Source organism: Macaca nemestrina, chromosome 14 (assembly GCF_043159975.1).
Source record: "Macaca nemestrina isolate mMacNem1 chromosome 14, mMacNem.hap1, whole genome shotgun sequence".
In the NCBI taxonomy this organism is placed as follows: Eukaryota; Metazoa; Chordata; class Mammalia; order Primates; family Cercopithecidae; genus Macaca; species Macaca nemestrina.
Genome location: NC_092138.1, coordinates 76,094,627 through 76,122,550, shown reverse-complemented (window position 1 = coordinate 76,122,550; position 27,924 = coordinate 76,094,627). Strand labels below are relative to the sequence as shown.

Genomic DNA, 27,924 nt, shown 5'->3' with positions numbered 1-27,924 from the left:
AAATTCATAAATAGGGAGCTCATTTTTAAAGTGGCTTATGAAAATATGACAAAGGCACAAACTCGTTCATACTTAAAGAAATGAAAATTAAAGCAATCACAATTGTCACCTATTAGAATAGGAAAAAAAAACCTGACAGTAGTGTTTGCAGCAGTATAACAATACATGCATTCAAATATTTTCCAGTACATATAAACTGTGAAATCTCTTTGACAACTTAAAATCTACTCAAATTTAAAATAAACATGCACTTCCACTTCCAGGAATTTGTCCTCAAGAGATAGTGTCACCTCTCTGTAAATATATACAAGTATTTGATCATTTCAGCATTGTTTCTAATAAAAAGACTACAAACCTAAATACTCATCCAGAACTAATTACATTCCTACTATCTAGTCATGAAAAAAAAAAATAAAGTAGATGTACAGTGATCTGGAATGAACTCCAAGATACTGTTAAGCGGCAAAGCAAAATTATATAACAATGTATATGTATGCTTCCTTTCTTTGAGTTCTTGCTGTACTATGTGCTTCCACCTTTTTAAAGGAGGTGAATTATATGTTAGCTTTAATCACATGAAATCACCAAAAGTTACCAATTACATGATTCTGTCTATATGATGATACTTTTACAAAGGCACAGACTGTTTCTAGAAAGATAAGCACATGCTAGTTAACAGTGGTAGCTCCTAGGGAAGAAAACCGGCAGTCTGAGATGAGAGGGCTACTTTATACTCTTTCGTACGACTTCAACTGTTTATCACATGCATATATTCCTTTTTCCAACAAAAATACTAAAGTAACTTTAATATGTAAACAGATAAGCAGGAAAGGACAACTTTCCTCTCTAGGTTGCTGAAATTTTTCTTTGCTCTCCACTCAGATGGAAATTATATTAAGAATGTTCTACATCTGATAGCTATATGAAGAAGGGTGAAATTCTGAAGTTTTAGAGTCATACTGGTGGTAAGTAGAGACATATGGTTAATGTGACTTCTAAATATATTTCCTATTTTCCTTTCTTAAGAAAGCTCCCATTTGGAGATATATTCCCTAGTCTGAAATTTAAGTCCCTATCTCCCACAAGTGAACGTAAGAGTGTTCTACTGAAAAGTAAAACCTCAGTTAACTGGTAACCTGTGCCACCTCAAATTTTCAAAACTAAAATAAAATCCAGCTTCTTACCAATGAAATTCTACATGTCAGAATGAAAAAAACAAACCATTTTAAATTATATGGTAATCAAAAAAACTTTTAAAAATGTTTATTCCTGCTTTAATATCAGTTTCACTCTCAAGTAGAGCCTTGTGAATGAAAATATAGAAATTCTGAAAGGCCAGTGTTTAGGTAAATAGCCAATGACAAGTACACTTTCTTCCTCTACAAGTACAGTTCCTTCTCTCATCTTTTCCTTTTATGGACTCCTCTAGAATTTCTAATCTGTATCACACAAATTAGTATTTCACTTGTGCTACCCTTCCTAGGTTCCATTATAGTGTTAGAACTACTAACTTGTTTTTCCAATCATATTTTAAAGTCCCTGACCATATATTCAAGGAAAAAAAGAATGGTTCCATATAATCAACATTCTCTATTGAAAAATAGCTAGCCTCCAAAAAAAAAAGTACTTGTAAGAAAAACATGTCACTTTCAAGAATTCCTTGATCCCTCAAATCACCATATCTAAATAGTTTTAGTTATCAGCAACATGATGCAAAAAAAAAAACAAAAATCAAAAACAAAAACAAAACCTAACCAAAAAAGTTGTAAGTCATATTCCTGACTTGTCCCCAGCAAACTCATGTTGAAGTTTGATCACCAATATGGCAGTGTTGGAAGGTGGCGCTTTTAAGAGGTGATTAGGTCATTACAATGGATTAATGTCTTTCTCAAAAGACTGGGTTAGTTCTCATAAAAATGGATTAGTTCCCGTGAAAAAAGGTTCTTACAAAATGAGGTTGCCTCTCTTTTTTTGCCTTTTTTGCATGTGTCTGGTTCCCCTTCTGTGCTCCATCATGTTTTGACATAGCATGAGGCTATCACCAGAAGGTGCCAGACACTGCTGCCCAGTCTTGAACTTCTCAGCCTAGAGAACCTCTTTTCTTTATAAATTACCCAGTCTCAGGCCTTCTGCTATGGCAACACAAAACAGATTAAGATTGGTTCTTAATGGGTTCTTTCATATAAGTGAATACTTTGAGACTCAATCACAAATAGTTTTGGCTACTGCAATATCCTCGTATTAATACTTTAATAAAACAATGTTAACATATACTGAAGATAAAGTTCCATCTGAGCTACAACCACAACAATAATAATAATAATAACACCTAACATCCACTGAATTTTAACTATGTGCAGGTACTATTATAAATATTTTAGAGGTATCAATTTATTTAATCCTTATAAACACCCTAGAAGAATATCATCACATTTTAAAGATGTTAAAAATGAAGGAAGTTAAGTAAATTGTTCAAGATGACATGGCAAGTAAGCAACAGGATTCAAACCTAAGAAGTCTGGCCTTGAGACCCACTGCTAACCATCACACCATACTGCTTCCCTCTGCCAAGCTAACAATAAGAGATCCCTTGATAGGATTCTTAAAATGCAATTTTTACTACCAATAAAATCTCTAAAAATAAAAAAAACTACCAAATTTAATTATTCCTTAGCTGAGTGAAAAAAAAAAATCACACTGTACTTCCTTAATATTTACATACCAATGTTCATTGCAAAAAAATCTTGTAGAAAAAAAAAGTTTTTATACAAAACTTTACATGTAGTACATGTATTTACCTGGCAAAAACTTCAAAGTTTGCAGCATCTGTCTTTCCTGTGAGAAATCCACCATTAAATGAGTCATGTTGTCACTGACCTTTGGTTTCAAAGAAAGGCGAAAGGCTGAAGCCATTGTGACTCTACGGTAAACACAAACATACTTTTTAAAATAAAGGAATAGGAAGTATCAAATCATATTTAATTTATAAAATGAAAATACAAATTATATCACTAATAATTTCAGAGACTCTAATAAAAGTGAAATAGAAATTTGCTCTTAGTCTTCAAAATTAACTAAATAAAAAACTACAAAATGTCTTTTTAAAGACATTGAAGACAACTGGTTAGCAACTTTCCTCCCAATTTTTATTAAATGCATATATACAAATAACATAACAAGTATCCAATAAAAATAATCTTTACCAGACTCAACACTCATCTGAACCTCTGTACACTCAATCTTAATGACTTCCTGATGCCAGCCTTACTTCTTTTCATATGCCAGATAATGAACTTAAATTCATTTATATTCATTTGAATCACACCCTGATTCAAACATTCTCCCTAGTAACAAGAGCTACTCCATGTACCCTCAAATAAGAGTAGAGGTAGATTGACCTAATATTGTATAGTTTGGTAGTTGCTGAAGATAGGCCATGGATAAGAAAGGAGAGAAGTGAAATCATTATCAATGAATACCATACTAGGTGTCACTCTGATCTATCAACATCAGCTACAGGGAAGCCTACTATAAGAAACAGCCCTGTGAAAAACCATATGCCATGGAAATAATAGGAATTCAATAAACATTTACTAGATGAATGTGGAGGGAAAAAACAAAAAGAATAAAGTCACTTTATCCAAAGTACAGAGAGTCTGTAGTCCATTAAAACCGGAGATTAAAAGAAATCCTCTAATCCTATTAATTTATAATTTTATCTCTAATTTCAATTTTTCATATTCCAATACATTTCCATGAGTATCATAAAGTAAGCCCCTTACTATCTTTGGTTCAAGAATGATCAGAAGTACTACAGGTGAACACTGTCCTCCTAGTATACAATTTGGAAGGGGAAGGAAACAGAGCTGGTGGGACAAGGGGAATACTAGGCCTAGTCAATTGGATCTGCCAAATCAATTGGATCTGCCAAATCTACACAAGAAGTTAATGAAATGAAAGATGTCAAACTTGCTATATTCACTTATTTTAGGATGAAAAATGTCAAACTGTTTCTGTATTTATTTTACTTCATTTCAAAACTAGTAATAATTTAATAGTAACAATGAGTAAACAACAGTTGATGTGTTTATCAAGAAGAAAGTGCTATACTGAAATATAATTTACAGCAAAGGGAATTCACACTGACTGAAGGCTTACTATATGCCAAGTATAATTCTGATTATTTCATGCATATTATGCTCAGCTGTTTGTCTTTCAAATAATACAATTTCAATAAAAAGGAACAAATACTAAGTCCTATATATGTTATTCTTTACAGCCCCAAGTATTTTTTGATTCAAGGACATCTGAAAGAGCTACAGTCAGATATGTACTTAATAAATGCTCACTGAATCAGTGAATAGGTTAGAACCTACTTGGTTCATTCAAAACCTGACTAAATATTAAAATGTTTACTGAGAAATGTTGAGAAAAAAATCTGAAAGTATTTTAGAGAACTTAAAACCTTAAACCTGTAAGATTTGATTCAATCACCATGACATCAAAGAAAAAGAATATGCCCCATAAATGCATTAGAAAGGCTTATCAAAGCTTTAAAAAAAAAAACAAGAACAACTCTTATTTTCTAGACAATGAAAACTTAAGTTTCCATGAATCAATTTAGATGGGCAACAACGCTACAATCTTTCAGAAGATTAAACTTCAACTGCATGTATTTAGACATGTGCCTCAAAGCCCAAACTAAACATCTAAAATTCATTAGATAATTCTCTATACCACAGGATCCATGAGGCTAGGTATGTTTTAATTCCCCTTGATTTTCTTAGTTCATTTCTACTAGCACAAGGTAAATTCAAGGATCCTTTGCTCCTGATTTTTGCAAAGAGAAAGTAACTACAAAACATAGTTTTAATTTCCTCAAACTACCTAATTAACTTGATTCTTTCATAACTCCTCTCTTTCAAGAACCAATAACTCCTGCAATATACCTCAACTAATCATATTCCAATATTATTAAGTCCCCAGAAGTACACGCCAGTGATTCTATAAAGTTGTAGAGATGCGCTATTATCTTATTTCTATCCTCAGTTTTCTCTCTTAATCCTGCTGTTCCTCTGCGTAACTTTTACCATAGCAAATGATAAATAATGAGTTTTCGCAGATATTTTCATTTTTTATATTTGATTCCTTGCTCAGATATGTTACACATTCTCCCTTAAAGTCCATCTATGCCCTTATAAAAAGATAATCCTAGGGCAGGCATGGTGGCTCATATCTGTAACCCCAGCACTTCGGAAGGCTGGGGCGAGGACGGCTTGAGCCCAGGAGTTTGAGACCAGCCTAGGCAACATGGCGAAACCCCATCTCTACAAAAGATACCAAAAAATTAACTGGGCACAGTGGCATGTGCCTGCAGTCCCAGCTGCTCAGGTGGCAGAGGAGGGAGGGCCCCTTAAGCCAGGGAGGTCCAGGCTGCAGTAAGCTGTGATTGTGCCACTGCACTCCAGCTTGGGTGATGGAGCAAGACTCTGTCCCCCGCCCAAAAAAAAGAAAAATCCTTTCTTTACTTGGTGAAAATAGCTAAAGTAGTCATTTTATTATGACTATATGTTTAAATTATTTTTATATTTTAAATAGTAATGGAATTCTAAAAGCTCACTTTTGGGGAGTACCAAAAACTACATCGGAGAAACCTGAACATTATAAAGCTAAATATCAAAATTTTAAAAATTAAGTTGAAGGGCCGGGCACAGTGGCTCACACCTATAATCCCAGCACTTTGGGAGGCAGAAGTGGGCAGATCACTTGAGGTCAGGGGTTCGAGACCAGTCTGGCCAACATGGTGAAACCCCATCTCTACAAACACACACACACACACACACACACACACACACACACACACAAATTAGCTGGGTGTGGTGGCAGGTGCATGTAATCCCAGCTACTTGGGAGGCTGAGGCAAGAGAATCGCTTGAACCCAAGAGGCAGAGGCTGCAGTGAGCCAATATTGCGCCACTGCACCGTAGACTGGGCAACAGAGCAAGACTCAAAAAAAAAAATTAAGTTGAGACTCAGAAATGTTCCTCAGGCAGGAAGTAAAAATGTTGCAGGGGACCACAAAAATGCTATAGGGTTTGAACACACAAACATGCAAACACACACACAGACACACACACACACACAGGAGTTTGCCTGAACCCTAATTCCTGAGATTACCTGGATACTAATGAAATCAAGTCAAGAGGCTGGCTTAGAAGAGGCAAAAAACCCAAGCTTCAGTAAAGAACACAGCCACTGAAATTGGTCATAAAATTAAATCCTGATAAACAAATCTGGGCAAAGAGAAACAGTTCAAGGATACAGACAAAATTCTATGATGCCAAGAGCCATACAGAATCTTGAAAAAAGGAGAAATTTTGCAAGGTCATGATAAGGAAGTAACTTCTAATTCAGAAAATTAGGAACTAAAACAGGATGTAGTGGGACAGGTAGCTAAACAGTAAGTATAATATACCCAGGGAGGAAGATGGATGACTCATAGCAATTTCCAGACACAACCCAAATCTACCTTATCCACAAAACTGACCTACCTACCATCCATTCCTCACACCGCTAGTATTTTTCACCTTCAAACTTTCACAATCATTCTTCTAGATTCAGGAATTGTAACACATCTAGATTTCTAAACACATCTAGATCCATGTGTTTAGCTACTGCCTGATGTAAAATATATAAAAACTACAAAAACTAATATAGGACCAGGCACAATGGCTCACGCCTGTAATCCCAGCACTTTGGGAGGCCAAGTCGGGTAGATCGCTTGAGCTTAGGTGTTCCAGACCAGCCTGGGCAAAATAGCAAGACCCCGTCTCTACAAAAAATACAAAAATTAGCTGGATGTGGTGGCACATGCCTGTAGTCCCACCTACTCAGGAGGCTGAGGCGGAGGATCACTTGAGCCCAGGAGGAAGAGGTTGCGGTGAGCCAAGATCGCACCACTACACTCCAGCCTGGGTGCTACAGTGAGACTCTGCCTCAAAAAAAAAAGGGAGAGAAACACAGAAGTAAAATTTTCAGCCAAGATTAACAATAGAGGCACTGTTTTTCACATAATCTATAATGAAAATTTTTGTGAATTATCTGAAGAATAATTTAACCTAGGATTTGGAGTGGTACTTTGAAGAGCTGTGCCTTTCAGAAAATCTCACGATCCTCAAATGAAAAAACTTGTTATATTCTCAATACAGACAACACTCAGTGACTAGACAGGCAGATCCAAACTGTTCCGTCTGTGTTAATGCGATCCAAATGTTGCTAGCAACTCCTTTAGCACTCTATGTTCATTACAAATACTAAATTTCTTTTGTTAAGCCTGGCTTTATCAATAAGAAAGACCTTTTAAGTCAAAACCTTTAATAATTATCTTTAATTTTCTCTTCCCATAGAATATTAACCAGATAGTGGTGGCATTAGAAATAGAAAGAGATGGCACCAGGAACAGGATGGAATGAGAATACAAAGGTGTTAAACAGGAGGGCAGTGAAACAGGAGAGCTTTAGTTCTTGAGGACTACTTAAAATGAGTGAGTTCACAGAAAATAAGACCCACTTATATTTAAATTTAACAAAAAACACATTCCAGGAGTATATATTTTTAAGTTATTCAAAATAGTTCCCTCTTCATTAGTACAGCTAATTAAGAACTGTTCTAAAACTAAAACTAACTATATTACTATACCAGAAATGAAATTCTTCTGAAGCACATAATTATCCACAACTATGCTTTTAAAAAATCTTATTCATACAATGGTTATTCGAAGAAAATATACAGGGGACATTTTATTCTGTACTTGGTCATTGGGTATTTTTATCTTAACTAACAAAATTTTAATTTAAAAACTATTTCTGAATTTCATTTCTGACTTCAATAACGATTCTTAAGTAAAAATGTGTTTTATACCATACCTATCCTTGATCTGTCTGGCAGCCTTGGAGCCAATCAGGGAGAAGAGAAAGAAGGCAAGTTAGTGCTTTTCATGCAAGTTTCAATGGCAGTGACATGCAAGAAAAGTTAGGATATAAACCCTGCAATAGATTAGTTCATATTCACCAAAACACAAACTATAGAAAATTTATGTGTATAGTTCACATAAGCTTTCATGTGATGTTATAGTAGAATTACAGTAGAAAATCCAGACCCCATAAAAATCAACTTTTAGGAGGAAAATTTAACACTTCAAACAAATTCCAGGTGACTATAAATGTTTTTTTCTTACCTTAATATTATCAAAACACACCTCCACTTTCATTCAGTCTGATACTCATCAACTAGAGCAACCAACCTCCTTCATGGGACAACTTCCTTCATGGTTTTCTTGTACATGTCAGATTTACTCTCTACTTTTTCTTCGGAGATCTCTTTCACTACTTCATAATCGTTGTTCCAAGTTTTCTCTATATGCCTCTATAGGGCAAGGAATTCTGAAAGCTTGCCTGCTAACAAATACAACTAGGCTGCAATTCTACAAACCTTTACTCCAAAGAAAGTTGTAATGGCAGAAATCCAGACACAAAGAGACCAGAGAAATACTTCCAGTAATGGGGTCTTTCTCCATGATGATTTCATAGATGCTACCAACTTAAACCTAAATATATCTGTCTTTTTTTTTTTTAATGAAAGCACAAGTTCAGAAAGGGAACTCAGCTATTTACTTGGGGTTGCATGGTCATACAAAATGATAAAAAACAAGTAAAAACTGTTGTCCTTTTTACATTTACATACAATATATCCAACAAAAGTTTTTTCCCCACAGTAACCAGTACAGTTAACAATATATCAGACATAGACAAGGCTGTTTTGCTCAACACTGTATCCCCAGTGCCTAGCAAAAATGCTTAGGACATAGTAATACTTAATAATTATTAAATTTATTTGAATGTTAATTAGACATATGTAGCAATGCTTCTGTGGCCTCTCTTCTTCAGTTCTAATGTTGTTCCTATTCATTATTGGTCATTTTTATATTCACCCTAAAACATTCTGGTCTGAGTACCCTTTCTACTCAAAAACACAGAACTCAGATCTTTTCTTTTCGAGACAGAGTCTTCCTCTGTCACCCAGGCTGGAGTGCAGTGGCGTGATCTCAGCTCACTGCAAACTCCGCCTCCCGGGTTCACGCCATTCTCCCGCCTCAGCCTCCTGAGTAGCTACCGGGACCCGCCACCACGCCCGGCAATTTTTTTTGTATTTTTATTAGAGACGGGGTTTCACCATGTTAGCCAGGATGGTCTTGATCTCCTGACCTCGTGATCCGCCTGCCTGAGCCTCCCAAAGTGCTGGGATTACAGGCGTGAGCCACCGCGCCCAGGCAACACAGAACTGAGATTTAAGAGATCAGCATATTATACAGTTTCAGCACTACTATTAATCAGTTGAGACCTTGTATATTAATCATTCTATTTCTTTTCTAATGAATTTTGCTCCTTAATGTTTCCGAAAATCATTTCCAAGGCCCACATACTACAGCAAACAAATTCTGTAGGATCTGTATGTATCTTAAGTCACAAAACTACTGTAGTACCAGAGAGAGAAAATGTTTAAAAAGTTAATTATATTGATTTTTTAAATTACTGACATTAAAGCTGGAATTACAAAACAAAGATTTTAATGTAAGTGTTAAAGGAAGGAAAGAGGACTCTTCTCTGTACCTGACATGAAACAAGTACTACTAGGATTACTTTTTGCATCTCCATTCCCTTATTTCTCCTAGGAAAATGATACGACTTATCCGATAATGGGTTTGAAAGGAGAAACTAGAAAAAAGTAGCTCAGGACCTTCTGCTTTTTCTGGCAGCTTGCTTGCCCACAGAGAACATATATTCTGTTCTTTCCCTCTGTGCCATAACTTTCACTGAAAGTGGCTTCCCCTGCCCATCACCTGAGGCAGCCCCTGCTGATCATGCCTGGGTGAATTTGTCTGTCTAATTCTAGGTATTTACTATCAGGAAACTTGCCCAATAACAAAAGCCATCTTTTCCAACATCCTTTTACTATTATTTGGCCTCTTATCAGTTTTGTTTTATCTTATTTCCTAATTGGTTTCAAACCCAGAGAAATATTACAAATCACCCTCGCATAACCCAATGATACGAAGACCATTACCATTTTTTAAACTGACCACGATTATTCAATTTTGTGTCAAGTGTTACTAAATTTAATAAGGTGAAAATTTTTAGTGTGTGTGTGCACATATGCATGCATGCAAAGCTTTTATGGTATCACTTCATGTACCATGCTGTTTGTGAAAAACCAGGAAAGGAATAAATGAAAAGCCAGATAATGTAGGAAAAACTGTTGTCCATGCATTTACATCGAATATACCCAGCTGGTAAAACTGAAAACTCCCATGGCTCCACTTTCATTTAGGTTCAAATTGTACTGCATATATATTGTATAAATGTAAGAGAGGTTTAAGAAGTTATTCTGAGCAATGATTAGAAGGCAGAGTTTCAAATTCTGAAGACATTTCTTTGAAAGGGCCCAATTTCAAGAAATGTCTTAAATTAGAAAATTTTTTGGCCGGGCGCGGTGGCTCAAGCCTGTAATCCCAGCACTTTGGGAGGCCGAGACGGGCGGATCACGAGGTCAGGAGATCGAGACCATCCTGGTTAACACGGTGAAACCCCGTCTCTACTAAAAAATACAAAAAACTAGCCGGCCGAGGTGGCGGACGCCTGTAGTCCCAGCTACTCGGGAGGTGGAGGCAGGAGAATGGCGTAAACCCGGGAGGCGGAGCTTGCAGTGAGCTGAGATCCGGCCACTGCACTCCAGCCTGGGTGACAGCGCGAGACTCCGTCTCAAAAAAAAAAAAAAAAAAAAGAAAATTTTTTTTTCTAGAATTCCTCTCTCTAAACAGAAAGGTATCCAAAAGATACACAACACTATACAGCTTCTAAGTTTCTATTCCTCTATTTCAAGAATGGTGACTTTTGTCAATTACAAAATTGGCAGAAAGGATTTCAATAGAAGATCTAAAGAGTGATGTTGAGTAAAGTAATATAACTAAGCTTCTTGGAAGCTTTTCAATAATATACAGTACCATAACCTGAAAATAAATCTAAACATTCATTGCAGCTTCTTCATAACTCACTACCTGGAATTACGGAGGCTCAAATAAATGTGTTGGCAACAGAGCAGTGGTAAATCTTGGAATCAGCTGGTACTAATTAAACAGATGTTTGACAAAATTCAGCATTACAATTCTACTTAAGGAAGTTTGGTCTCAGGTGACACCTTTCTATGGCTGATTAAAGAAATGGAATTGTAAGATTTAGTTTAAAAACAATTAAGAGATGGAGGGAATGAGGGAAGAGAGACAGAGAGGGAGAAAGGAAGGCACCATCTCTGATATGAATGCAGAGAAACTGTAATATGAGTACAAGTAGAAGTAATCGCAAACCAATCTTCATAACTGCCAATTAAATTTAAAGAAGTCAAACCAGATTATTTTCCCAGTCACACAGAAAAAAGTTAACAGATCTTTTCCCAATCTCTTTTGTTCTTAATCTGTAATGGGTGAATATAGAAACTATATTCTTCTGTGAATTTATCAAGCACTTTGAAGATAAAGTATCTTATTGTTTCTTTCTTCTTTAATGTCATCATTTCTCTTTTTATAGAAAGGGAGAGGGAAAAAGAACCTCAAAACATTATTTTCTTTTAGGCAAAAATAAGTCTTTGGGAAAAAAAAAACAGATTGCACACCAGTTAATTCCATACATTAGAAGTTTTGTATTTGGCAGACATATATTTATCTGTTCATAAAAGGAACTATTTTTCAAAAAACGATCATTTGAAAGAATCTGTCACAAAAGCCACAGTGAATAACTTGAAATACACTTTGAAATATAGTACTGCATGCAACTGTTTCATGATTAGACATATCTGTACAGGAGATTGCATTTCTGTAAGACACAAACACCAAGAAATGAAATTAAGGTGAAAACTACAATTTGACCTATGCTTAACAAATATTTAGATCTGTTTATTTATATTGCCCTCAAAACTGAAACATTCATGCTTTTGTTGAAGGTCCTCTCCTCTCTCCTAACATTCTTAACTTCAGCCTACAGAGGGAGCTTCTGGCAGTATTTCTGCTTACTTGAAAGTACTGAGTGAGCTTCTACCCACTCCTCTTCTTGTTCACTCTTGCCAGTGGTCAGAGCCTAACACTCACTGGACAACATTCTGCAGGCGAATCATTCATTATGAGTGAGATGTGGGAAATACACTAAACCCATTCTCCCTCTTCAGCTGTGGTCAAATGCAGACGACACTGTTCCCCTTTCACCTAACTGTACTTTTTATTCCATTACAGGGACCCCATGGGTAGGAAACTATTTTCTCCCTTCTAGTCTGACAACTGGAGTACATGTGGCATGATTGTGATGGCAAGTTAGTTACACTGACTTGGAAATTGTCAGCTCTTTCTATAGAGAGAATTCATGGTCTAAAGTCAGGGTGGGAATAGAAATACTAATTTTGGTAAAGGATCCAAGCAGTGTTCTGCAGGCCAGCTATTAGCAGAGAACCCACATTTGGTGGGATGTTGCCAATTTGCTAAGTCCAGGAATAAAGCTAAAGATCTGGATCCCATTTGCTGGTGATGCTTCTGCATAAATTAACTAACAACCAAACTTCTAGCAGTTAAAAAAAAAAAAAAAGTGAAAGTATGTTCTAAAATCTTTTTGCATTTGTGCTATTTGTATTTGTTTACTTTCAGAGAGTATAAAATGCTGGTAAATAGCATAGTTTCACATTCAGTTATCATGCTGAAATACTGCAATGTGATAATTTAAATATCAGAACTTAAAATACTTTTTTAAGATAATGGAAGTATGAAAAGACACTCGATTTTAGCCTATGCTATCTTTTTGTCCTCATGGGCCATTCACATTAATCTCATTTAAGCACTTTAATATGGGATATTCACAAACAGTATACCTTAAATGAATTTCTTTTTCCAGACATCTAACAATATACTGCTAGACTAATAATCTCCAAAGTCATCTCTCCCTGTTCACTCAGCAACTAGGTGTCTGAGGCAGGCCTGTAGTCCATGTAGCTGGCTAGGAAAGTGAACTTAGTTTTTTACTTGAAATCAAATTATTATCTGGATATATGAAGAAAATAATTGCAAGCAGCTCTCAGTTAAGCATTTTTCCTAAATGATAAGCCCAGATTTCTGGCTAGGAACACTGACAGATACAGTAATGTGCCACATAACTACATTTCAGTCAATAATGGACTGCATATACAATGGTGGTCCCATAAAATTGTAATGCTGTTTTTTTATTATACCCTTTCTATGTTGAGATACACAAATACCACTGTATTGCAACTGCCTACAGTATTCAGTACAGTAACATGCTACACAGGTTTGCAGCATAGAAGCAACAAACTATACCATATAGCCGAGGTATGTAGTAGGCTATGCTATCTAGGTTTGTGCCATTATACTCTAATGTTCCCACAATGATGAAATCGCCTAATGATACATTTCTTAGAAGACATCCTCATCGTTAAGCGACACATGGTTGTAATTCATTTCACCACATCTCCAAATGGTTTAAGCTACTAAATAGTACTATAAACTGCTGCAAGACAAGACCCAAATAGTAAGAATAAGCAAAGTGGCATATTAAACCACAATGTGACTTATTTTATCAGAACCTTTCTAATTTATAATCTGTCAGGAACAAATTATAACAGAAACAAAGCTGGAAAGAATAAAGGACAGTGAAACAGAAAAGGGTAGCATTTGGGAGAAAGAAGACAGGAGAACTCTGAAAATGTCAACAGAAAGAGAAACATAGGAGAAATAAACTTTTATCATAGTTTCCCCAAGTTTCAGTCCCTCCTTAAATCAACTGGATTCAAGGCATTTTTGAGTATTAGTCTCCACATTCTATAGTTTTCCTGTCTTCTTCCTCACTCTCAGGCTGTCAGTTGGTAATTCTTACTGCTATGACTATGCCTGTCATTAACAACTGCCCTACTCCACTAAAAGGGTAATTTGTTGACAAGTAGAAAACAGAACAAAAAATACTGAAAATAATAGTAGTATCAAGTACAATAGTGAACAGATTCTGAGAAATGATCTTGAATAGAGGACATTAACTCTTGTCATGAACTCTATGATGTTGATTTTGATGACTAAGACATCTTTTGCTTTCTGCATGTTTCTTAGCTATGTTCCAGACATTTAAGGTTATCACATGAATGCCCTCTAAGTAAGTGACATATCATACTTTTTTTTTTTTTTTTTGAGGTGGAGTCTCGCTCTGTCTCCCAGACTGGAGTGCAGTGACACAATCTCGGTTCACTGCAAGCTCCACCTCCTGGGGTCATGCCATTCTCCTGCCTCAGCCTCCGAGTAGCTGGGACTACAGGTGCCCAACACCACACCCGGCTAATTTTTTTTGTGTGTGTGTGTGTGTGTTTTAGTAGAGACAGGGTTTCACCGTGTTAGCCAGGATGGTCTCGATCTCCTGACCTCATGATCTGCCAGTCTTGGCCTCCCAAAGTGCTAGGATTATAGGCGTGAGCCACCGCGCCCGGACTGTTATTTGTTTTTTAAGATAGGGTCTCGCTCTGTTGCCCAGGCTAGAGTGCAGCAGCGTAATCACAGCTTGGTGCAGCTTCGACTTCCTAGGCTCAGACAATCCTCCCACCTCAGCCTCCAAATAGCTGGGAATACAGGTGCACATCACCATGCCCGGCTAATTTTTTTGTGTATTTTGTACAGACAGGATCTCACCATGTTGCCCAGGCTGGCCTCAAACTCCTGGGCTCAAGCAAACCACCCACCTTGGCTTCCCATAGTGCTGGGATTCCAGGCATGAGCCACCACACCTGGCCAACATATCATACTTTTAAAGTACTTTTAAGTATGGTACATTTCCCTCATAATTCCTTATATAATAAGTCCACTTATGTGCATTAGTGTCTTTACAACTCACCTCCAAATTTAAAGAATTAATTCACGCATTGGCTTACAGCAAAAGAACTTTTGTTTTGATTCATTTGTTTAAAAGAAGATATCCATGTTAAAGTTTAATTTTAATATCCAAAGATGTAAGGTGGCAAAGGTTACCTTCTCAAGGAAGTTTTTTCTACCTTCAAGTTCACAGAAAATCATAAAATGAAAACAATCACTAGGCATAAATCAATTATAAAGCTACCTTTCTAACACCAATGCAGCTCACTATACACTCCACAAAGGTGAAGTAAATAACATCAAACTCAAATTATCTTGATAACTACACAGTAATTTTTGCTAATTATATAGCTTAATTTCCAACTCTTTTCACATCATTTTAAAATATATTCTACATTTCTGGGTTTGATTTGACAAAATGGTAATCATTTAAAACGACCCTACTTAAAAGAATAATTAGAATTTAGAATTTACAATCACTTAAACACCAGGATCTAAGTTAAAACATTAGCAGGCTTCTTGCTCTACTCTTTACATTTTTATACTAAACATATCCCTTAAGTAAGGATCTACATTTCTATGTTTTTTTTTTTTTTTTTTTTTTTTTTTTGAGACGGAGTCTCGCTCTGTCACCCAGGCTGGAGTGCAGTGGCACCATCTCAGCTCACTGCAAGCTCCGCCTCCCGGGTTCACGCCATTCTCCTGCCTCAGCCTCCTGAGTAGCTGGGACTACAGGCGCCTGCCACCTCGCCCGGCTAAGTTTTTGTATTTTTAGTAGAGACGGGGTTTCACTGTGTTAGCCAGGATGGTCTCGATCTCCTGACCTCGTGATCCGCCCGTCTCGGCCTCCCAAAGTGCTGGGATTACAGGCTTGAGCCACCTCGCCCGGCCTCCATGTTTTAATAAAACATTCAATTACTTAAATCAAGCAGTGGGGGCATTCATCTGCAATAAGAAGTTACACAGTTACAGTGCTCATATGCATAAAGTGATAATGCTTTCCCAATCAGCTCATAGACGGAAACACAGAAACACTTTTTAAACATATTTGTTGATGACCCTAAAGACACACACTTCTAAGTGTTTGCTTTGGAATAAATGAACAGCTAGCATTTTACTTATCAAGAAACCCCAAGCCTTTATTAGTATTAGAAATCAGTAAAGACATCCAAAACTAAAGAAAAACAAAAACGCCTTTTTAAAAATACAACTTTCCTTGTTAAGTGTATTAATGCAGTTTTTGTGTACCTTTGAAAATTCTTCAGGTTCCTTTATATCTAATGACCTTGTTGCAAATTCTAATAGTTCTTCAGAGTTCTCCAGGGCGTTATTACATTGACTAATCTGACTCTAGGAAAAAAATAAATAAATCATTAAAATGAAGTTTCCTATTGCCATCAGAATCTTAAACACATATTGTTATAATGAACTTACAAATAATTTTAATAGCAATAACAGAGGAAAAATATTTCAGTGAGCTATTGCAGCAAGATAATCAAGACAAGTTTTACATATATATAAAAAACTTGTTATATTTCTTTTATATATATATATAAAACAAATTTTAATTATCTTAATACTTTGTACCTCTTTCCATAATTTATTGAAAACAGCTTAACTGCATACAGGGAAAGATATACTCATCCTTTAAAACAAAAAAGGACCTAAGCGAAGCTTAGTCAACTGGCATTAATTAAAAACTAGCAATTCAAGATACATAAAGAATATGGGACAAGTAGGAAGTATTTTTCTAAACCTAAATGGCAAAGTTCCTGCTCTAAAGATGAATGTTTGCAATTCAATTTTATCTAACAAACTGCAAGTTTTAAAAATGTTTCTATTGGCTGCTCCTAGCTCCCCTGTAACAATGCCAGAAGAACAAACTGTCCACATATATTCAAGCAGAAAGAAGGTCCTGACAAACAACAGATATCAATGAGGTACTAGGAACTGAGAGGTAAGTGAAAAGGGAAAATATTACCAGCAGCACTGGAACATCACTCACACCAGGGATGGCTAGGGGGCTGATCGAAATGGATAATGCACACTCAATATGCAAGAGTTTTTGGTACTTGATGGGAAGAAGGAAAGGCAGGAGAAAAGACATGACCCATGGCCATTTTGGTGGCAGGTTTAATATGTGGTACGAGTTAGGGTGACAGAAATGTTGGCTAGTGGTAGATGAAGATCATTAGAGCTGCTCTGGTAAAGAAGTAAGGGGAGGGAAAAGGGAAGGTTGGAGATTAAGCAACTGGATGCCTAAAGGCCATTCCAGAGTGGTGCTGTAAAGAAGGGTCTGGGTCCAAAACAGAACAGAATTCTGCACAGGATGAGTTTTCGGCTGGATCTTCAGAAGACGCTGAGTTGTCCTTTCTTCTACAGTGTTTTGTTTTTTAAATGAATTCATTTCTTATTAGTATTTATTGAAATGTATGGAAACTTTATGAATAAACAAATTATCCTTGAATTATTTAAGTAGTACATCCCTTGCCCCCAAATATGAACAACAAACCTCAACCTGGGGAGTATGGACACGCTTCAGAGGGTATCTGATCCCTGGAAACTGTGCATGTACAGTGTGTATGTAAGACAGAAAGAGAACATACGTGTTTTTCCATAGCTTTTAGGTGCTCAAAGATATCTATAACTCAAATCAAAACACAAAAATTTGCACTTCTACACACTAATAATGAACAATCCAAGAAGGAAAATAAGAAAAAAATCCACTTATAACAGCATCAAAAAGAACAGCATACTTTGAAATAAACTTAACCAATGAGGCATGAGACCTATACACCCAAAACTACAAAACAATGCTAAAAGAAATATACAACAAAAATAAAGGGACTGGAACATTTAATATTGTTAAACTGTCCATACTACCCAAAACAATCTATAAATTCAATGTAATCACTGTCAAAATCCCAAGACATTTTTTTGTAGGAATAGAAAAAATACATATAAAATTCACATAGAATCTCAAGGGACCCTGAATTGCACAAACAATTTGAAACAGAAAAAAGTTGAATGCCTCAACACTCCTGGTTTCAAAATATCTTACAAAACTATAGGACCCCAAACTATGTGGTACTGGCATAAAGACAGATACACAGACCAATGGAACAAAACAGACAGCCCTGAAATTACCCTTCACATATATGATCGAATGATCTTTGACATAGGTACCAAGGTTGAACAATAGGGACAGGACACTCTCTTCAACAAATGGTGCTAGGAAAACTGAATATCCATAAGCAAAAAAATAAAGTAGGTCCCTTACTTAACACCACATGCAAAAATTAACTAAAAATGGATTGAAGACCTAAACATAAGCTCTAAAGCTCCTAGAAGGAGACATACAGGAAAAGCTTCATAACACTGTGTTTGTCAATGATTTCCTGGATATGACAATGAAAGCAAAAATAGACAAATGAGATGACGAAAAACTTTAAAACTTCTCCATATCAAATGGAACAACCAACAGAGTAAAAAAGAAGCCTACAAAATGGGGGGGGGGAACTGAAAATCATATACCTGATAAGGAGTTAATATCCAGAATGTATAGAAAACTGCTGCAACTTAACAACCACAAAAACCCTACAAGTAACCCAATTAAAAGATGGCCAAAGAACCTGAATAGACATTTCTCTAAAGAAAATACACTGATGGCCAACAAACACATGAAAAGATGGTTAACATCACCAGTCACTAGGGAAATGCAAAGCCAAACCGTAATGAAATAGCATGTCATACCCATTATGATGGCCACTATCAAAAAAAACCCAGAAGATAAGCAGCATTGGCAAGCGTGTGAAGAAACTGGAACCCTTGGGCTGGTAGGAATGTAAAATAGTGCAGCCACTATGGAAAACATTATATAGAGGGTCCTCAGAAAACTAAAAAGATAATTACCACATGATTCAGCAATCCTACTTCTAAGTATACATATCCAAAAGAATTGAAAACAGAATCTCAAAGAGATATTTAAACTCCCACGTTCATTGCGCCATTATTCACAATAGCTAAGACATGTAAGCTGCCCAAATGTCCACAGACATATAAATGGATAAAGAAAATGTGGCATATACACGAGTAGAATATTATTCAACCACAAAAAAGGAGGAAATCCTAGACATGCTCTAATATGAATAAATCTTGAGGACATTATGCTGAGTGGAAATAAGTCACAAAAGGACAAATGCTATGATTTCACTTATGAGACATGTAGTCATGGAAACAGAAAATAATATGATGATTGCCAGGAGCCAGTAAGAAAGGGAAATGAGTTGTTGATCAAGGGACATAAAGTTTCACTTGCACAAGATGAAAAAATTCTAGAGATCTGTTATACAAAAATGTGAATATATTTAACACCATCAAATTGTACACTGTACAGTTTAAAATGGTTAAGAGAATTGGCCGGACACAGTGGCTCACACCTGTAATCCCAACACTTTGGGAGGCCAAGACAAGTGGATCACCTGAGGTCAGGAGTTTGAGACCAGCCTGGCCAACATGGTGAAACCCCGCCTCTACTAAAAATACAAAAATTAGCTAGACGTGGTGGTGGGCACCTGTAATCCCAGCTACTTGGGAGGCTGAGGCAGGAGAATCACTTGAACCTGGGAGGCGGAGGTTGCAGTGAACCAAGATCACTCCGGCCTAGGTGACAGAGCCAGACTTTGTCTCAAAAAAAAAAAAAAAAAGGTTAAGAGAATAAATTGGTTTTTTTTAAACCATAATTTTAGAATACTTATGGCCAAAACAAAAAACCATATTCTTCAAGGTATACTAAGAAATTCACTAATCTTTGCTTACCATAAATCAAGCATTAAATAGACTAAAATTATCCATATTTTAACAGTTGTATGATCTCACCTGTAACTCTTGGGATTTACGAGCTTGTTCCTGCTTGATACAGTTAATCATACTTTCTTTTACTTCATCCAGTATAGAGTATAAACTATCAAATTCTTCATCTAACTCTGAGAGTATGTTGGACGAATTTTCCTGTTTAAAAAACAAAACAAAACAATTTTACTGAAGAGCTATCAAACATTTAAAAACTAAAAGGTATGCCCAAAAGAGAGAATAAATTTATATTATAAACTATATTGGCCTAATATAAAAATAACATAATTCTAATATTTGACTTAAGGCTTTCAAAAGAGATAAATGCAACAAACTGCCTGCTAATGCTAACAGTACTGTTTCAGCTATACTATCAGTTAAGTTGCCTTTTATGGACTAGTCCCATACGCTCTTCACTTTACTGTTTCCACAGGACAACATGAAAGGATGTTTGAAGATTCCCAACTTTGTCCAGACCTTCAGTCTCTCAGGCAGATTTTAAGCCAGTGGTTTTTAACCTCTGGTGCGTATCAGAATCACTGGTGAGGTATTTTAATAAAATATTCCAGAGATTTTAATTCAGTAATTCTGAGGAATACTTTGCACAAACAGAAATGAGGCAGATTTTGTCTAAATTTTAAAATCTTTCAAGGTCTCTAAAACACTGCATTTATATAAGATAAACAGAAATTTAAAGACTAAGCAATTATTTATTGGATCCTAAGATATTTATCAAATATTGAATCATCTAATGACTAGAATTTGTATTCAAATCCTGTATTTTATTAATTAAAATACAGGTAAGTTACTTGCCCAAAGCCACACTAGTAACTATGTTACTAGTAACATGGTCAATAAGGAATTTCAAGTCTCTTGACTTCTCAGAGTTCCCCATTGCGTCCATAAGCAAGATGCTGCTACCTCAACAAAAAATAAATTAAATTATTTGTAAAATCCCTAGATAAGCAATATCCACACTTGCAACAAATATGAGATAGAAGAAATTCTCTTAAGACATTTTTCAACTTGGATGAATCATTCAATTAAGAGAAGCGAACTGGCACTAAGAGAACTAATATATACAATCTATTATAATATTATGTCCAAACTTTTGCTTATAATGTTTATAAAAACTAGACACCTCACTGGCACCTCACCAAAGGTGGTGGTAATCATTTTACTAGTCTATTTACAATGGTAAGAACAACTACAGAAGTGGAATGTGCAGTCCGGAAGGGAAAAGACCTAACTCAAATCCCACACTAGCCACTCAGTAACAGCATGACCTTGTACAAGGCACTTAAATTCCTAGACCTCAGTTTATTCATTCATAAAAAAGAAATAGACTATTTTCCTCTCAATCACCAGATGGCATCTTGTTGCCTTTTGCCTACTACTAAGCCCCCATCTTCAGCAACAAGGGTGTAGTTTAATTCCCCCACTACCTTTTTTCTAACATTAAGGTAGAATTCAAAAATTTATCAACCAGAAGAATGGTTTGAGCTAGATCTACATAAGATCTCTCTTTCCAGATATCAAATGTGATGATTCTCTTGTCCACAGATCAGGAGCTTTACAGTCATTAGCTTTATGCCTATCTAAAGAAAGCTGATTCACCAATTTTCCAATAAAATCGTTCAAGACAGCTAAAATAATGATTTTTTTTTCTTTTTTTCTTTTCTTTTTTTTTTTTTTTTTGAGACAAGAGTCTTGCTCTATCAACCCAGGCTGGAGTGCAGTGGCACGATCTCGGCTCACTGCAACCTCCACCTCCTGGGTACAAGCGATTCTCCTGCCTCAGCCTCTCAACTAGCTGAGATTACAGGCGCCCACCACCACCAGCTAATTCTTTTATTTTTAGTAGAGATGGGGTTTCACAATGTTGGCCAGGCTGATCTTGAACTCCTAACTTCAGGTGATCCACCCAACTCGGCCTCTCATGAATGTTCTTTTTGCTAAAGATTATTTTGGTTATTCTGGGTCTTTTGTATTTCTATATACATTTCAGGATTTTTTCTATTTCTGTGGAAAATGACACTGGTATTTGGATAGAGATTACAATGAATCTGTAGATTACTTTGGGTAGTACAAATATTTTAACAATGTTAATTCTTCTAATCCACAAACATGGGATATTTTTCCATTCATTTATGTCTTCTTAAATTTCTTTCATCACTGTTTTATAGCTTTCAGTATACAGATCTTCCATTTCCTTAGGTAAATTTATTCCTATTTTTTTATGCTACAGTAAATGGGATTGTTTTCTTATTTTCTTTTTGAAATAGTTCGTTTTTCGTGTACAGAATACTGATTTTTGTGCATCGATATTGCATTCTGTAACTTTACTGAATTTATCAGTTCTAATAGTTTTCTGGTAGAGTCTTTAGAGTTTTCTAAAGACTAAGGCAGGAGAATCGCTTGAACCTGGGAAGCAGAAGTTGCAGTGAGTCGAAACTGCGACATTGCAATCCAGCCTGGGTGACAGAACAAGTCTTTGTCTCAAAAAAAAAAAAAAAGAAAAAAGTGGTGAGAGTAAACATCTTTGTCTTGTTCCTGACTTGACAGAAAAAGCTTTTGACTTCTCACCTTTGATAAGATGGTAGCCATGAGACTGCTATTATACATATGGCCTTTACAGTGTTGTGGTACATTCCTTCTAGACCCAATTTGTTGAGAGTTTTTATCATGAAAGGATGTTCAATTTTGTCAAATTATTTTTCTGCATCTACTGAGATAATCATACACTTTTTTTTTTGTCTTTAGTTTTGTTAATATGGTATATCACATTTATTGACTTCTGTTGAACCATCCTTGCATCCCAGGCATGAAACCTACTGGATCATGGTAAATGATCTTTTTAATGTGCTACTGAATTCAGTTTGCTAATATTTTATTGAGAATTTTTACATCTATGTTGATTAGGAATATTGGCCTGTAGTTCTCTCTTTTGTAGTATCCCTGGTTTGGCTTCATTATTGGGGTAATGTTGAATTTGTAAAATGGATTTGGAAGTACTCCCTCCTCTTTGATGTTTTTGGAAGAGGCTGAGAAGAACTGATAGTAGTTCTTTAAATATTTGGTAGAATTCAGCGATAAAACCACCAGGTTGCAGGCTTTTCCTTGATGGAAGACTTTATTGTGGATTCAATTTCCTTATTCATTATTGACCTATTCATATTTTCTATTTCTTTCTGATTCAGTCTTGGTAGATTTTACGTTTCTAGCAACCAGATTATCTTGAGTTCTCTCTTCCACAATCAGTATGTCACTACTTACAACATAAATTATCTCCCCAAACCTGGAACTATTTTCTTAAGTATTCCTCTCCCTCCTCAATGGGCCCTTTACCTTTTATTTAATTTCATCTGCTTCTACAAGTAGACCCCTTACCAATAACGTTTTCTTTTCTTTTTGAGACACAGTCTCGTTCTATCATCCAGGCTGGAGTGCAGTGGCACAATCACTGCTCACTGCAGCCTGGACCTCCTAGGCTCAAACGATCCTCCTACCTCAGCCTCCTGGGTAACTGGGACTACATGTGTATGCCACCACACCCAGCTAATTTTTTTTAAATTTTATTTATTTATTTATCTATTTATTTATTTATTTATGGTAGAGATGGAGTCTTGCCATGTTGCCCAGGCTGGTTTCAAACTCCTGGGCTCAACCTATCAACCTGCATCAGCCTCCCAAAGTGCTGGGATTACAGGCATGAGCCATCACATGTGGCCAACATTTTTCTTCCATTGTTGATTGCAAAAGAAATGTTTTACTTGCCAGTACTTTTGAAAAAGTACAAATTGCTCTTAATTTATATTAGAAAAAATGTCAAATGGAAAAGGACTAAAGTGAGCACTCTGGTATTCCCTAACAACTACTATTCCAGAGTTTTCCTTTTCTCTTACTATTTTGATTTTTCCATGGACAAAACAGGAATTGCAATGAAAACATTTTTACTTTATCTGCTATTTTAAAACCCTGCTCTCACCTCCATTAGTTTATAACCCAGAGTTCATAGAGTATATTTGTACTTCAGATTTGACTCATTAGTTGTGACGTATTTATATAAAATTTTTCATAAAAAAACATACCTGAACTCCTTTTAGTGTATGATTTAGTGTATCAATGAAGTTCTGAATTTCATCATTTTTATTTGCCAGAGTTGAAATGATCCTCTGTAGAGCTTCCTAGAATTAAGAAAAACATTAAAACACCATATTTCAATGAAAGTTATAAAACTCATTAACAAGCATTCTCTAAACAAACTTTATGTAAGAGTACAACAAATAGGAGCAATGTAAAATTTCTCATTGTTCAAAACTTCCAAAGGCTTATAATTAGAAAAGATGGGGTATATATTTGTACTGTATTAAGCCCTCTTATTCCTAATATACAACTTAATCCCCATGATACTTTTCAGATTGAAACTGATCAGTTTAACTTAATACCAATAGAATTATTTTAGGTCATCAGCCATGGCAATGGAATAGAGCAAAATCTTTAAATGATGTAAAAACAAATGGAAACGGAATACAACATCAGGATCCAAGGAATAAAAGCAAGGAGACATAAATTCATCAACATTTTATTTATTTACAAAAATAAACACATTTTAGAGATATGAAACTAGATAATAAATGTGCATTTAGAATGCCAACATTCATTCCAATGTTTACAGATGCCGTAGAACTATAATAAATCAAGCAATTTTAGTAGCAAATAGCTGAGACTTTGATAATGCTTCCTATTTAAATAAAACATTTGGTTAATTTTCTCTCTGGTTCAGTGCTATCCAATAAAATTTTCCACTGTGATGGAAATGTCCTATAAATGTGCTGCCCAATATGGCAGCCACCAGCCACACACAGTTAATGAAGTCTTGAAATGTGACTAGAACTGAGGAACTAAATTTAATTTTTCCAACTGTAATTAATTAATTTAAGTTTATATAGCCAAATGTAACCAATGCTATCATATTGGACAGCACAAGTCTAGCTGCAGTAACTACTCATTGGGAGCAATAGCAAAAACCAAACAAGGTTATTTATAGTCTCAGAAAAAAATCAAATGCAAGTACTTTAATACTTCGTAATTTTCTCAGAAGCACAGGACTTTTTTCTGTGAGTACCTATGAGCTTAAATGTTTTAATAAAGCCTATAAGACTTTGTGAAATAAAGGTTCTCCTAAAAAATATAATCAGATATCGATAAAGGGTTATACATAAGGAGCCCAGGAAATAGTCTGAAGAGAGGTAACATCTTTTTTTTTAAGTTTTTTTTCTCGAGACAGAGTTTTTTGCTCTTGTCTCCCAGGCTGGAGGGCAATGGCGTGATCTCGGCTCACTGCAACCTCCACCTCCTGGGTTCAAGCAATTCTCCTGCCTCAGCCTCTCGAGTAGCCGTAATTACAGGTGCCTGCCACCATGGCTCAGCCACTTTTTGCATTTTTAGTAGAGACAGGGCTTCACCACGTTGGCCAGGCTGGTCTCAAACTCTTGACCTCAGGAGATCCACCTGCCTCAGCCTCCCAAAGTGCTGGGATTGCAGGTGTAAGCCACCATACCTGGCAACATTTTATACAAATGTTCACAAAGCATTTTAGTAGTGAAAAAAAATTTTTTTTCTTTGAGACTAAGTTTCGCTCTTGTTGCCCAGGCTGGAGTGCAATGGCAGGATCTTGGTTCACTGCAACCTCCACCTCTCAGGTTCAAGCGATTCTCCTGCCTCAGCCTCCCAAGCAGCTGGGATTACAGGTGTGCACCACCATGCCCAGCTAATTCTTGTATTTTTAGTAGAGACGGGGTTTCATCATGTTGGCCAGGCTGGTTTTGAACTCCTGACCTCAGGTGATCCACCTGCCTCGGCCTCCCAAAGTGCTGGGATTACAGGCATGAGCCACTGCACCCGGCTGAAAATTTTTAATTTAACAGTAACAGTTCTCCTTTGAGTCTCAAAATTCCTGGAGATAAGGAGGTTTTTATTATCATCCCTGGGGCTGCCTAAGGGTTCTCTGTTTTATTCACTTACACTATTTCTTCCCACTGTCACTACTGTTGGTATTTTAATATAGTAACACAATGAAGTTATACTGTGAAAGAAGACCAATGAAGACCGAGAATTAAGTGTTTATCCTGCCAATACTCTTCCCAAGAACTGGTGCACCAAGACTTGGGGGAGGGGTGGACGCAGTTGGAGAAACAACAGAGGTAATACAGAAATGGAGAAGAGGTCAAAGGACTTAAATCTTCCAAGTACTCACCCAAGGTAGGCTCAGTACTTTTTTCCTTCTTTTTTTGTTTTTGTTTTTGTTTTGTTTTGTTTTTGCTTTTTGTTTTTTTGAGACAGTCTCACTGTCAACCAGGCTGGAGTGCAGTGACGCAATCTTGGTTCACTGCAACCTCACATCCCAGGTTCAAGCAATTCTCCTGCCTCCATCTCCTGAGTAGCTAGGATTACAAGCATGTGCCACCACACCCAGCTAATTTTTATATTTTTAGTAGAGACAGGGTTTCACCATGTTGACTAGGCTGGTCTCGAACTTCTGGCCTCAAGTGATCTGCCTGCTTCAGCTTCCCAAAGTGCTGGGATTACAGGCGCCACTGCATCCAGCCTCAATACATATTTATTATTTTATTTATTTATTTATTTATTTTTTGAGATGGAGTCTCACTCTGTCGCCCAGGCTGGAGTGCAATGGCGCCATCTCGGCTCACTGCAACCTCCACCCACAGGTTCAAGTGATTCTCCTGTCTCAGCCTCCTGAGTAGCTGGGATTATAGACATGAGCCACCATGCCCAGCTAATTTTTATATTTTTAGTAGAGACAGGGTTTTGCCATGTTGGCCAGGCTGGTCTCAAACTCCTGACCTCAGGTGATCCACCTGCCTTGGCCTCCCAAAGTGCTGGGATTACAGCCTTGAGCCACCATGCCCAGCTCAATACATATTTAAAAGCAATACAATGGAATAGTAAAAACAGGTCTGTACAATACTCAGACTTTATAGTAGGTTTCAGTTAATAAGACAGGGCTGTTTCTGGCTAATGAACTGAATCTGCCTCCCCTTTTATCCCTCAAAATGGCAAAGTTACATCCGTATTGTGCAGATGAGAAAACGGAGATTCAAAGTAACACTGCTAGTAAGTTAAAAATGATCTATGTCCAAAGCCCATGGTCTTAACTACTTTGGGATACTGCCTCTAAATCCAATCAATTAGCCCATCATATGGTCTACTCATACAATACAGTACATATTCTTTAAATATCTTATTTGCCAAGAGTTTTCAATGACAGAGAACTGCTGCAATTTTCATAGTAGAGAATCACAGCTTGATTCACTGGGAGGCACATCTAATGAACTTCAGAGAAAAGTTGATAACATTCTACCAGAACAAGAGTAGAGGAATCTTCTGAAAAGATCACCTTCTATGAAAAAGAGGAGCCAGGCCCAATGACTTCAACCCAGTAACAAAATTTCAATCACCATGATATATGTGAGTTCAATAAAAGCTGAAAAAAGGCCAGGCACAGTGGCTCACACCTGTAATCCCAACACTTTGGGAAGCTAAGGCAGGCAGATCACTTAAGGTCAGGAGTTCAAAACCAGCCTGGCCAACATAGTGAAACTCCTCTCTACTAAAATTATAAAAATTAGCCAGGTGTGGTGGTGTGCACCTGTAATCCCAGCTACTCAGGAGGCTGAGGCAGGAGAATCACTTGAACCCAGGAGGTGGAGGCTGCAGTGAGTCGAGATCTCACCACTGCACTCCAGCCTGGGCAACAGAGCAAGATTTTGTCTCAAAAAAAAAAAAAAAAAAAAAAAACAAAAAAAAAACAAAAAAAAACTGTCAGGCACAGTGGCTCATGCCTGTAACCCCAGCACTTTGGGAGGCTGAGACGGGTGGATCGCCTGAGGTCAGAAGTTCGAAACCAGCCTGGCCAACAAGGCAAAACCCTGTCTCTACTAAAAATACAAAAATTAGGCAGGCGTGGTGGTAGGCGCCTGTAATCCCAGCTACTCAGGAGGCTGAGTCAAGAAAATTGCTTGAACCCGGGAGGTAGAGGTTGCAGTGAGCCGAGATCACACCACTACATTCCAGCCTGGGTGACAGAGCAA

General features: G+C 36.7%; 1 protein-coding gene across 10 annotated transcripts in view; it reads right to left on the bottom strand.

The window, feature by feature from the left end:
* Window positions 1-27,924, bottom strand: part of LOC105481021 (fibronectin type III and SPRY domain containing 1 like) — a 112,268-nt gene that overhangs the window by 63,698 nt on the left and 20,646 nt on the right. For all 10 annotated transcript variants that reach the window (XM_071078102.1, XM_071078103.1, XM_071078101.1 and 7 more), the window contains 5 exons: window positions 23,902-23,997; window positions 19,838-19,969; window positions 16,208-16,309; window positions 7,926-7,948; window positions 2,799-2,920 (listed from right to left, as the gene is read on the bottom strand). In XM_071078102.1, the coding sequence (XP_070934203.1) occupies window positions 2,799-2,920; window positions 7,926-7,948; window positions 16,208-16,309; window positions 19,838-19,969; window positions 23,902-23,997 (475 nt within the window). The remainder of the gene's footprint in view (window positions 1-2,798; window positions 2,921-7,925; window positions 7,949-16,207; window positions 16,310-19,837; window positions 19,970-23,901; window positions 23,998-27,924) is intronic.